This window comes from Xenopus laevis, chromosome 2L, assembly GCF_017654675.1.
Source record: "Xenopus laevis strain J_2021 chromosome 2L, Xenopus_laevis_v10.1, whole genome shotgun sequence".
NCBI classification, from domain to species: Eukaryota; Metazoa; Chordata; class Amphibia; order Anura; family Pipidae; genus Xenopus; species Xenopus laevis.
In genome coordinates this window covers 85,413,318-85,427,020 of record NC_054373.1, presented here as the reverse complement: position 1 = coordinate 85,427,020, position 13,703 = coordinate 85,413,318, and the positions used below count along the sequence as shown (strand labels likewise).

The window sequence follows — 13,703 nt, the reverse complement described above, 5'->3', positions numbered from 1 at the left end:
TAAACCCACTTGCCTAGGAAGGGGTTCCTGTACCACTGCACAGGAGATTTTACTACTCCTATTCTGGTACTCATTTTATTCGTAAAGTCCTCATTTGAATGATTCTCATAACTGTGACGTATGCAACATTCTAGGTGAGGCAGTAGCATAACTAAACGCTTCCAGGGGCCCGAACACAGGATGTGCACCCTCCCCCTCTAGAGGTTCTAGACTTGCGTTTTCCTTATCGCCCACGCTACAGCGTGATCTCCGGCAGGCCGCGGGGGGGGGGGAGCAGGCTCTGGTGCAATTGCATCTTCTACTCCCCCGGTAGTTACACCACTGAGGTGAGGATCTGATTAGAGATTGCTAATGTGGATTCAGTCTGGTGATTCTCCTGGTTCCCTTTCCAGTATTGTTCTAAAGCTTATGATAAAAAAAAAGGCATTCATTGACTCCAGGGTTTAGTTCGGTATTCGGCCAGGATTCGGCTGAATCCTGCTAAAAAAAAGTCCAAATCCTTGCCAAACCGAATCCGAATCTTTAAAATCAAGTGACTTTTCGGCACATAACAAGGAAGTAGAAAAATATTACACAAGGTTCTCTTTTTTCCTTTGTAGTCCCTAATTTGCATAAGAAAATGAGGATTTGGATTTGGTTCAGTATTCCCCTGAATCTTTCAGAATTTGGGGGTTCGCCCAAATTCCAAAACAGTGGATTCAGTGCATCCCTATAAAAAATCCTGCCCTAACAATTAGATTAGTGTATACCGCTCTAAACTTTAAATTCTTAAGGCAAAAACCCCAGCACTAATTTAAAATACAAAGGGGCAAATTTACTAAAGGATGAAGTGGCCGTTGCTAGCGAAAATCGGCAATTTACTTTAACAGATGTAGACGACAATACTCTAGCACAAGAATAGATCGCTAATGAAGTTTCGCGCCCTTTCACTAGGTGAATTTTTACTCAGGAAAACAATTATTACAAATAAACTCACTAAAATTCACTAAAGTGTGAATTTTTGATTACATTTCCCAGAGCTGGGCCCAGCCAGCCAGCCGCCCAAGGCAACCTGGTTGGCCGCAGCGCCGACTTGCTGCGCGCATGCGCGAACTGACCTGTGCACGCGTGAACGGACGCAGACGCGCATCCGCAAATGGACCCGCAAGCCGACTCTGCTGAAGAGAGGGGACCGGATTAGGGGTAGGCAGGCAACATGGAATGAAGTTACATTCTACTCAATCTTATGTCAATGACATCATGTATGCAGAAAAGTCATGTAAAAAATTAAAACACTGGTGTTTTTTAATATTTTAAAGTGGGATTATGTTTGAAAGTTGTAACTGTTAAAAAAATATATATATCATTTTTTTTTTTTAAAGGTCACGTCACATTTGTTTTAGGGTGGGCTCATGTCTAGGACAATAGAAGATCTCTTTTGTCTTTATTTTGCTTCCTTGGAAATTTTTATTAATAAGTGGCCACTTCAAGCATTTTTCACCAACATCTCTAATAAAGACATAAATATGACCTATATGTACCTACATAATTGACCTAAGTGTAAGTGTGTTAATGAAGTTTCGCTAGGCAGAAATGAATGGTAGCGGAAATTCGCTATGAAATGCTCGCACTGACAAAGATTCACTGGCGAAACTTTGCCAGAGTTTGTATTCCAAGACGTAACTTCACATTTTTATAAATTAGCGTATGCGCTGCAAATCAACGTCTGACCAAGTGGCGCAAAGTGTGGCAAAGTCTTCTGAGGCGAAAATTCACCCTCTAGTGATGTGTAGCTGCATGTTAAGAGATATTGCAAAACCTACAATTACTAGTGAAAACATCATTAAAGGAGAAGGAAAGGCAAAAGCTATGAAATACCTCACTCAAAAGTTCTCATCTAGATGTCTTAAATCGCATTTGTTTTAGCTTACCTATATGTATATAAAACTAGTAAATCATGCATCATGTTCAGCTCTCATTCAGTAAAACGCGGCCACCATCTTGGTAAAGTATTACAGGCTTCCTTTTCCTCTTGTTCGCTAATGCCGTTGTGCCAAACAAACACTCCCCCTTACCACAGGTGTGTGTCGTAGATGAGAGGAAAGCTGCGCCTCTGTAGCATGCGGAATAGAAGCGACTCAATGCGACTCAAGGCTGCCTCGGGCAGCCTAGAGGAAGCTAGAGGAAAATTCAGTGACGTCACTGGAGTCCTGCGGACGCATTATCATTAGAGCACGTTTACTACAGCCAGACACCAGGGAGATAGGAATTACTACGCTATGTAAGTAATTACTCTACCAGAATTGCAATAGAACTTTACTTATGTTTTGCCTTTCCTTCTCCTTTAAAACACAAACACCAGGAAGATCGTGTTGCTACTGTATGTTAGTAATCTTATCTAAGATAAGATTTTTTATATCATATCTTTTCCTTAAAAGCTTTACAAACTTCAAGACACAATGATACACTTACTCAAATTTGGAAGTGGACCAAACAGAGCTGATTCTGGTAGTTACGCCTTCTGGTTTACTCTTATCAGTGAGTCACTGGTGCTGTGGCTGCCAGCTACTCATTTCTGAGCCAAGCTTGACTAAAATGTGGGTTCTAGGATGGCATCAACATCAGCAATTTTAAAATAAAATATACCACCACTTCTAAAATTCCTCATCTCCAGTATGAGGAATTCCCTGTTCTAACATATTCTGTTTTGATCTTTTTACCCTATATGGAGAGCCCCTTACTAGTCCCTGACATGTAAGCTGGGGAGTGGCCTGTGCACCCTGATGCTGTGATCTAGGGATAGGACTACATGGACGTTTTCGGTGCAATCCGACACGCTGCAACAAAACACCAGCGTCAAATCGCATGTGACGGAAATAAGGTAAGTGAATGCATTGTTGGATGGTGTTGCAGCACTGATCCAATACGACACGACTGTCGGATGCAGACGCAGCACGCTGAGGAATAAACACTAGCGAAACATCGCCAGCATTCAGCTGCTGAGAGGCAACTTCGCATTTTAGTGAATTGGCGAACTGGTAGTGAATTATGCCTGGCGAAGTGGTGCGAAGTGTGGCAAAGTGGTCGCTGGTGAAAATTTTCTCATTCTTTTGTAACACCATATTTATTGCAAATGGATTATAGCTACAACTCCATCTATTCCAGCTGCAGTACTGCTTTGAAAAAGAATGAATATCAAGAGGGGTTATAATTAGTGCAACAAAGTTTCTAGTATGAATGAGCACTAACTCTATTAATTCATACCTGTAAGTAATGATAGCCTCGTTCCTTCCCCTTGCCTTCCTGAAGCATCAACATCTTGTCTTGGTGGTGACCCCCTGAGCTTGTATAAGCATCCCTTGCCTGGCTGACAGTCATGGTGTGCCATGTACTCCTCTTTAGTGTCTGCCCATCCAGTGACATAGACACTCCGGCACAGGCCAGGCACTTGCCATCTCCACCTCCACCCTTTAAACTCTTCAAGGTCAAGTCTCTGAAGGCACTTTCAGGAGTGTCCACTCCAAAGGGAGCTCCATGCTCCATGGCATGACGCGCAGACACCAAGAAGCTGCTGTCGCTGTCAAGGTTGTCATCAGAGCTCCACCACCCTGCCATTTTTGCCCGGTGCTTGGATTCTGATTTGCGGTCTTTGCTCTTGCTTCTCTTGCTGTGTCGTGGTTGAGAATGCTGATAGCCATCCCCACCACGTCCCCCCTCATACCGGGTGCCATTGAACTCCCTTTTTGAGGGTGTCTCCAGGGAGTGGGATTTGGCAAAAAGCTTCTGAACAGAGTGCACTAGGTGACGAATGCGACTTGGGCTCTCACTACGCTGCTCTGTGGTGCTGGTACGCTGATACTGGAGGGTATGGAAGCCATCATGATGCAGAGGCAACTGCTTCTCAAACTGGTCCAAAAGGGTTGGTGGTAGGCGGTTGATCTTGTTGGAGGGGTGCGCGAGGGCAGCCATACAATCATCACAGTCGAACTGCTGGGGGTTGTGGTGCATTCTGGGGTATGTACCACCACTGGAGGACCGAGGTTCTGGCATGCTCAGAGCACCACCAGGGCAGTCTGAGGTCACACCAGCACTCCTAGAAGGGTAATAGTGAAGGTCAAGGGAACAAGACTCAGAGGCGCTGCAAGGGTAGGATTTGCGGAGGTCAGAGCAGTGATGAGAAAACTCCAGTGCTCTTTCTCGTGTTTCGGGGATGCAGTGACATGGAGGCTGTGATTGGTTGCCTTCTCCATGATATCCTTTCATCCTGTTAATACTGAAGAAGCGGCATCTTTTCTGCCCTTCCCATTTTTCTGGGATTACCTAAAACAGCAAGAGAATTGAGAGCATTAAAATGGAGTGATCGTAAATTAGCTAGGAAAAAGGTATATCATTTATATTTCATATTTAAAGACTCAGTTTCAAACACCTACATCAGCCACTTTCAAATCCTCTAATTGCTGCTTTTCAAACACGGTTTTCGAATACAGTTAATTATTCCCAGTAGTAAACTAATCAGGTATGAAATACTTTTTTTTAAAGGGATAATGAGGTTCAGGAAAATGAAATAAAAGACAGAATGAGAAATATTTTGCTTTCCAGTTACATCATGAAAAGCCATAAGCAAGAAACCATTGTATACAGCACCTAATGTCATTATCTCATATTGGTATGTTGGCTTTCTTTGTGGCATGGCAGCTTCATGAATCATATTGCAACAAAAAGGCTATGACATTATGCAAAATGTATGCTAAAGGATTACGTTGTAATAAGTATGTCTTTCACTTTCAAGTGGTGAAAAAACAGATGCTTTTTTGCTTGGTTAACAAAAAACTTTAGCAAAAGTGCAGGTGCCAGATGTTTAAATGGGCCCAATACTGTTAATTGGTTTGCAGAATTAAGTCTTTAAGTGTTTTTTAAGAAAGGCACTTAACAAAAATAGCAATATTAAAGTGCTGACCAGGGCCGGAACTAGGGGTAGGCAGAAGAGGCACGTGCCTAGGGAACAGTGGTGATGGTGTCCCTACTGCTTGCCTACCCTGTGTTCCGGCCCTTCTATAACGCCTCACCAGCGCAGGACTTAATACTTTGCCCAGCTTCTTCCCCGACCTGCTCTTCCTACGAGTTGTGCAGTGCTGGTAGCAGTGCAGTGGGGAAATTTATTGCAGAGGGGAGGAGCAGGAGGGAGGGTGGTGAGCGGCACGTCCTACCTTGGGCACAATAAGTGCTTGGCCTGGCACTGGTGCTAACATATTACATTGGACTTTTGAAAAAACGGAAATATCTCCTTACCCATCGCAGCTTTCAATCTAATTTCCCTATTTCATTTGCACAAACACACACCACACTTAGGGGCCTTTTTTTCTGGTCAAGTTTTTAAAGGGGAAAACTCAAATTTTTATAAGAAATAGAGATTTATTATACCTCAAAGCTGCTAAAAATCCAAAAAAAACCCTGTCCCGGTCATGTAGAAATCAATGGCAAATTAGGACACCTTTGTTTTATTAAAAAAAATGTGATAAATTCGAATTTTAGTAAATACCCCCCTTAGAGACCTATTTATCAAAACTCAGATGTTTGTAGTTTTAGATGTTTTTGAAACCACAACTTATTTAAAGATCTGAATTAACGAAGTGTGAATGGAAAAATTACACTGAACAATGCGCTAAAACATACAAGTAACTTGGAAACCTCAAAAAAAAGTTTTTTGGACAGTTCATAGTGAAAAAATATCCAAAAACCTCTCAAAGTCTAAATTGATTTAAAACGGTCCAATAGGCACAGCTCCCATTGACTTCTATAGAAATTGTGAATCCTGGTTTTGAAGCAGACAGTTATAAACTGTGAGTTACATCTCAATATACTCACTCCAAGCAAAAAGTTGATATGGGAAGTAATGTAAACTGAATTTAAAATATTTTAAATTGTGGGTATATTGTCTATAATAGGCACGGGTCGATAGATCGAGTGAGATCAAATAAGAGTACGTGGCCCTGTCGAAATCATTATCCTGTACAAGTAATGGCCACTCATACCACCAAGCTTACTTACCATTAAGATGTATTCTAGATCATCATAGGGATATTGTTTTCAAATAACTATAATAGTGATATATTTGACATAAACCTATGAACAGATGATCTTCTCTATCCTAAACCATATTGCAGTTGAGCAGGCATTCAAGGACCAATTCTCCACATAGACGTGTACTTATGGAAAAGCCTTATGCATTTCGTATCTCCACAGACGCTGGAAGATACATTTATCAAGGGTCGAATTTCGAATTTATGTGAGTTTTCTTAACTCACATGAATTCGATTTTACTCAAAATTCGATTGGGGGGTAATTTATTAAAAAAAATCGAATATGTGAAACACAGACAAATTTTAACTACCTTTAACTTGACCTCTCCCGTTGAGTTATACAGGAATTCGGCAGGTTTAAGTCTAATTCTAATTCTTAAAGGGCCATAGTGTGATAAATGTCGAAAATCAAATTCAAATGTTTGGATAATTCCCTAGTTGAATTTGACAGATTTGACCATAACAAATTTTGAAAATTCGAATTTTCAATTCGATCCTTAATAAATCTGCCCCTTAATCATAGGCTATGTAGCCTATGATTAAGCGTCTGTGTATATACGAAACGCGTAAAGTTATGCCATAAGTACCAAAGCTGAAGGTTCAGGTGCACCTGAACTTTCTCCTTTACTTTATGAGTTAACCTTCATAACCTTTCTCTTCTTTGGTAAAGATCTTCTCTAACCTGCCACTTTTATGACAATAAATTGTCTGAACAGATATCAGCAGCACACCGTAGATATGAACAAACGTGTGTTTTATTGCATCAAATCATTTTAAACAGGGCCCTGTTTAAAATGATTTGATGCAATAAAACACACGTTTGTTCATATCTATGGTGTGCTGCTGATATCTGCTCTGACTGGATAATTTGGTACTGTAACAGGCATGGGTCCTTCAGTACAGCACTAGGTACCGCAAAGGTATGTGTTCAAGGCCTTAAGCTCTCCACCCCAGTGTCTGAATAAATTGTCTGAAGGCCTGATTCATAACAGAAAATGAAAATGCTATATTTTGTGTACTTACCGTATATACCCGAGTATAAGCCGAGTTTTTCAGCATCCAAAATGTGCTGAAAAATTCTACCTCAGGTCAGCGGTACCCGACAGGAGTAGCTGAGATTGCAGTCACTTTTAATCATTCCTATACCAACAGTACACTTGGGGAGAGACTGCAATATCCCACAATGCCCTCTGTTGGTTATATGAAAGAATAACAGTGCGCCCTCTGTTGGTTATATGAAAGAATAACAGTGACTGCAATATCACACAGCGCCATCTGTTGGTTATATGAAAGAATAACAGTGACTGCAATATCACACAGCGCCATCTGTTGGTTATATGAAAGAATAACAGTGACTGCAATATCACACAGCGCCATCTGTTGGTTGTATGAAAGAATAACAGTGCGCCCTCTGTTGGTTATATGAAAGATTAACAGTGACTGCAATATCACACAGCGCCATCTGTTGGTTGTATGAAAGAATAACAGTGCACCCTCTGTTGGTTATATTAAAGAATAACAGTGACTGCAATATCACACAGCACCCTCTGTTGGTTATATGAAAGAATAACAGTGCACCCTCTGTTGGTTATATGAAAGAATAACAGTGACTGCAATATCACACAGCACCCTCTGTTGGTTATATGAAAGAATAACAGTGCACCCTCTGTTGGTTATATGAAAGAATAACAGTGACTGCAATATCACACAGCGCCATCTGTTGGTTATATGGAAGAATAACAGTGACTGCAATATCACACAGTGCCCTCTGTTGGTTATATGAAAGATTAACAGTGACTGCAATATCACACAGCGCCCTCTGTTGGTTATATGAAAGAATAACAGTGACTGCAATATCACACAGCTCCCTCTGTTGGTTATACGAAAGAATAACAGTAATGGCAATATCACACAGCACCCTCTGCACATGGTAGTGGGACAGTGGGACAATGCACACAGTAATCCGTTTGGCAATTCTCTGTCATTATCTACTTTGCAAAGAAGTCCGGTTGATCGCTGGGGGGGTCGCTTTGGCAGAATGTGCGCTGCTGGGAGACAGGGCTGTAGTTGTGTCTAGGCTTATACTAGAGTCAATAAGTTTTCCCAGTTTTCGTAGGTAAAATTAGGTACCTCGGCTTATACTCGGGTCAGCTTATACTCGAGTATATACGGTACACATTATGTTTATTCACTCTCTTTTATTCCCAGTGTTTTCTAGAAAGGATATTTCTCAATTACATTTAGCTATAGTTTCCTACCAAATCGTATATATATACGATATATATATATATATATATATAGGCAACCTGACAGATTGATCAGGAAAGCTTCCACTTTTGGTAGGCAATGTCCCGTTAAAGCTTTCCCCAGAAAAGCTGTATTTTTGGTTTATTTCACACCTGTCACAGAAGATATAATCTAAAATGACAAACTTGACACATCTATGTGTGAAGGAAGTTGAGCCAAAGTCACCTTATAGAGCAGGGAAGGGTGACCTACAGCTCATCTTTCCCCTGAAAGTCATGACTTAAGAAAGAGAAAACCACATGGTAGAGCACTGACAATGTGAGAAAGTGGCTATGGAGGAGGAAAAGCTCTAGTTGTATTTACACTGCATACCCCTTCCCCCCTCTTTCTTTTTTTCTGTACCCCCTACCTCTTGATAACTTGCAAACTTAATAAAAATGTATTATACAAAGAAAAGCTCTATTTGTACATCACAGAAATAACTGGATGAGAGAAGATATGTTTTCAGATACAGTGGTAAGTGAGAATTAATGCTAGTACAACATGTAGCAAGGTATGTAGAATGAAAAATTAAAGATAATCAGATCAAACTTGTTCTTAGATTGCAACCGAGTACAGGCTATTGACGAACATAAAAATCAAAATAAGTATGGAGAAGAGCTTGAGGAAAAGGCACCTTTACCTCCGTAAAAGGAAACCCTCTGCTATATGTTATCTTTATAATTATAAGCTCTCTGTTTTAGCCTACCCAGACAAAACAGTCCACCTGAACATAAAACTTTAATAGTGAGATTGTTGTAATGGACTTCTAGTAAATTGCAGAAGAAAGATAGATTGCAGGAATAGATTTATTTATTTTCATTGTTGCAGACTGTTATAATGAGGTTTGAATCTGTAACAGTAAGAAGTGAGAATGATCTTAGCATGGCAATTAACACGATAGGAAGGCATATTACACATTCAGCAGGAATTTCTGTAGTATGAGATTAAAAAAAAAATATTAGCTAATTTGTGCCTGGAATAAGGATCCTTATTTGCTAGACTCTCTCTCACCCTTTCTGTGCAGGTTATGAACATTATAAAGGGGTTCTGTGTGCTTGTTTTATTTGTGCTTTATTTTTGCTGCCACAGTCATGATTATACAACTAACGACCCTTGATCGTATACTTAGGTATCAGTGGGCCCACAGCAAATATCTCATTGGTTGGTGCCACAGGGAAAGGGGAATTTTAACAGGTGTGATATTTTAATTATTTCATTCTTTGCTCATTTTTCTATATATTAAGCCCAATTTCAATGTTCATCCCTGTTAGAATGAATATTGTTTTTAGAGCTTACTTTTTCATTATTATTATTGTTATTTGTCTACAGTATTTATTTTCTAGATAAAGGTCATTCTTTTCTAAGGTAGAAAATATATAGATGCACACATATATTATATGGCTATAAGCTGCTCAATATCTCATACCAAAACCAAGGGTATTAATATAAAATGTGTCCCCTCTTTGCCCTTCTTCTCTTTTGTGAATGTGATTTGCTGCCATTCAGGCACAAGCCAATTAGTAAGGTTAAGCACTAATGTTGTGGATCAGGCTTAGTTTACAGTCTGCATTTCATTTCATCCCACAGGTTCAGCTAAGTTGAACATATCTCAGCAAACCCATTCTGTAGACCTTGCTTTGTGCATGGGGCATTATTGTGATGATACACTCTGCAAACTTTTGCCAGACAGTAGGAAGCATAGACTTGTCAAGAATGTAATTGAATACTGTAGTCTTCATGTTTGCTTCCAAGTGAATCAACATTTGTTACAATAGAATATTAAAATAAAAATAAGAATTGTTAAAATTGTGATGTCGTAACCTTTTTCCAGTTGATAAAAATAAGGGATCTGCCATTTCTGGGGGGTTGCCTAAGTCAAAAATTATGCAAAATATAATTCTAATGGTGGCCCCTCCACACACACAATACAGGGCAAATATTTTTTTTTGATCATTCAATTTAATGACCCCTGGGATAGGGTTGATGTAATGGTCGGCACCCAACACCAGAACAAATGCCAATGGATAGGCAGAGGGGCACAACTGTAATAAAGTCTTTTGGGCAGAAGGTCAAGGTACAAGGCATTAGGCAATAGAGTAGTCCAATCAGGCCGGGTCGGGGCAGTCAGAGAATAATCGTAGTCAGGCAGGCAAGGGTCAAACCAGACACCAGACACGGAGCAGGCGCCAGACACAGAGCGGCGTGGTGGGCGTCCCCGCCGCACCACTGGACCACCAGGGTAAGTTGCATTCACTACAGTTGAAGTCTATTACTAGACAAGTATCATTGCCACATAAATTATTATGCATTAAAATTCAAATGTGCCATCTTATCCAGTGATGTGATGTTTGTTTCTGAACACATAGGAGCCGATTCACTAACTTCGAGTGAAGGATTCGAAGTAAAAAAACTTCGAATTTCGAAGTATTTTTTGGGCTACTTCGACCATCGAATGGGCTACTTCGACCTTCGACTACGACTTCGAATCGAAGGATTCAAACAAAAAATCATTCTACTATTCGACCATTCGATAGTCGAAGTACTGTCTCTTTAAAAAAAACTTTGACCCCCTAGTTCGCCATCTAAAAGCTACCGAACTCAATATTAGCCTATGGGGAAGGTCCCCATAGGCTTGGCTAACTTTTTTTGATCGAAGGATATTCCTTCGATCGTTGGATTTAAATCCTTCGAATCGTTTGATTAGAAGGATTTAATCGTTCGATCGAAGGAATAATCCTTCGATCGTACGATCGCACTATTTGCGCTAAATCCTTTGACTTCGATATTCGAAGTCGAAGGATTTCAATTCCCAGTCGTATATCGAGGTTTAATTAACCCTCGATATTCGACCCTTAGTGAATCAGCACCATAGACATGTATTCCCATTTTCCAACACACACAAATCATGTGAAATTAAAATAGCAAACACCAGGGGCAGTCACCTGAAATATATTAAATTTGACATGCCTGGGTGTAAACAATATATATAACACTCTCCTTTCCCCTTCTCCACCCCCTCCATGCACATCTGTCTCTGCTCAAGATATTGCTGAGCACTACAAAAACAAAATTGAAGGGACATTACACTACTCAACCCCCCTAGACTTCCACCACCCTCCCTCCACACTCCCCAGTCTCTCCTGTGCTCCTTCACCCCTGTCACTGATGAGGAAGTCTCAAAGCTTTTGGTCTCTTCTCACCTTACCACCTGCCCGCTTGATCCAATTCCCTCAAAACTTCTCAGCAATACCAATCCTTGTCTAATCAAAGCCTTAACTTACCTATTTAATCTTTCGCTCTCAACTGGACTGTTTCCTTCTCAACTAAAACATGCTCTTGTCACTCCTCTCTGACAATAACTTGCTGGACCCCCTACAATATGGTTTTAAGCCACAACACTCCACGGAAACTGCCCTGACTCGAGTAACTAATGACCTTTTAACCGTTAAAGCCAACAATCATTTCTCACTACTAATACTGCTTGATCTCTCAGCCGCATTTGACACTGTAGATCACCCTCTCCTCCTCCAGTCCCTCCATTCGCTTGGCCTTTGTGACACAGCCCTGTCCTGATTCTTACATCACCAATCATTCTTTCAATGTCTCCTACAATGGAGTAGCATCTTCTCCCCTACCTCTTTCTGTTGGAGTTCCTCAAGGCTCTGTCCTGGGACCATTACTATTCTCCCCCTATACTTCCTCCCTCGGCAAATTAATCAACTAGTATGGTTTCCACTACCACCTCTATGCTGACGATACTCAGATCTATCTCTCATCTCCTGATCTCAACCCAGAACTCCTAACTCGCGTCTCCTCCTGCCTGTCCGCTATCTCTACCTGGATGTCGCAACGCTACCTCAAATTAAACCTCTCTAAAACTGAAATGGTTCTCTTTCCTCCAACTAACACCAGTAACATCCCGGAAGTATCCATCATAGTTAACAATTCCACTATCACCCCCTCTCCCCAGGCCCGGTGCCTTGGGGTTATCCTAGATTCTGCCCTGTCATTCACTCCTCATATCCAGTCACTTATTAAATCATGTCACTTCCACTAAGGAACATATCCAAAATATGATCATTTATCACCCAAGATGCTGCCTAAATTCTTATTCACTCTCTCATCATATCGCGTCTAGACTACTGTAACTCTCTTTTAATTGGCCTCCCCCTCCAGAGACTGTCACCTCTCCAGTTCATAATGAACACTGCTGCGAGGCTCATATACCTCAGCAACCGCTCCTCTGCCTCGCCATTCTGTCAATCCCTGCACTGGCTTCCGTTACCTTTCAGAATCAAATTCAAATTAATGAAACTGACTTTCAAAGCACTTCATAACTCAGCCCCACCCTACATCTCTGAACTAATCTCTATATACTCACCCACTCGCTTACTATGCTCCTCTACTGACCTGCTACTCAACTCTTCTCTCATTACCTCTTCAAATGCTCACATTCAAGACTTTGCAAGGGCTGCCCCCCAGCTCTGGAACTCTCTCCCACGGTCTGTCTGACTTTCTCCCAACCTTTCTACCATCAAGAAATCTCTAAAAACGCACTTCTTTCGAGAAGCCTACCCTCACTCTGCTTAACTACCAAACGCAACACCACATACAGTACCACATTTCTCACCCACTTAATTCGTTCTTGCCCACTCCCACACCTTGTGTATTACTCCCTTCCCTTTATGTATGCCTATGCATAGGGCCTTCCTCAACTTTTGCACCCATATTGATTGTGATGTTTGTAACTCCATATGTTCTATGTATATAATTCATGTGATTTAGTTGTATAATCACATTTACTTTACAGTGCTACGCAATATGTTGGCGCTATATAAATACATGTTAATAATAATAATAATAATATTTTGCTCAAGAATAAAACAACAGAAAATGCTATTTGGGAAGAGTAAGCATAAATGACTACCACCTCAAAAAAGCAATACACATTAACACATTAATGTACAGTAAGCAGTTGCATCTCTGCCAGGGATCCTTAACCTATGTTATGGATTAGGACCCAAAAACTCAGCCTACTATCCTAAATTATCTAATATACAGTAAAACACTCCATCTGCAGCTGTTTTCAGTTTGCCTTTAAAAGGTAGAAAGTTTGCCTGGTTTTAAATGAATCAATATTTAGTTAAAGAGTATTAATACATAATTCTTGATATGTATTTGTTTAAAAGGCTTCCAACTCTTTACTGATATGATATTCTAATGCACCTACAAATACAACTAATTCATAAGGAGATCTCAGTGTAAAAAATCTTTTATGCACCTTAACATAAGCTTCTTTTTCTCCAATCTTAAGGGATCTCCCTGTCAAGATGTACCACAAAGTTTATCATATTA

At 40.5% G+C, this 13,703-nt stretch overlaps 1 protein-coding gene across 4 annotated transcripts in view; it reads right to left on the bottom strand.

Annotated features, from left to right (window-relative positions):
* The window catches only part of LOC108708218 (disks large-associated protein 3-like), a 210,512-nt gene that overhangs the window by 92,451 nt on the left and 104,358 nt on the right, over positions 1 to 13,703 (bottom strand). For all 4 annotated transcript variants that reach the window (XM_041582126.1, XM_041582124.1, XM_018246690.2 and 1 more), the window contains one exon: positions 3,244 to 4,299. In XM_041582126.1, coding sequence (XP_041438060.1) covers positions 3,244 to 4,242 — 999 coding nt within the window. In that variant the 5' untranslated portion in view covers positions 4,243 to 4,299. The remainder of the gene's footprint in view (positions 1 to 3,243; positions 4,300 to 13,703) is intronic.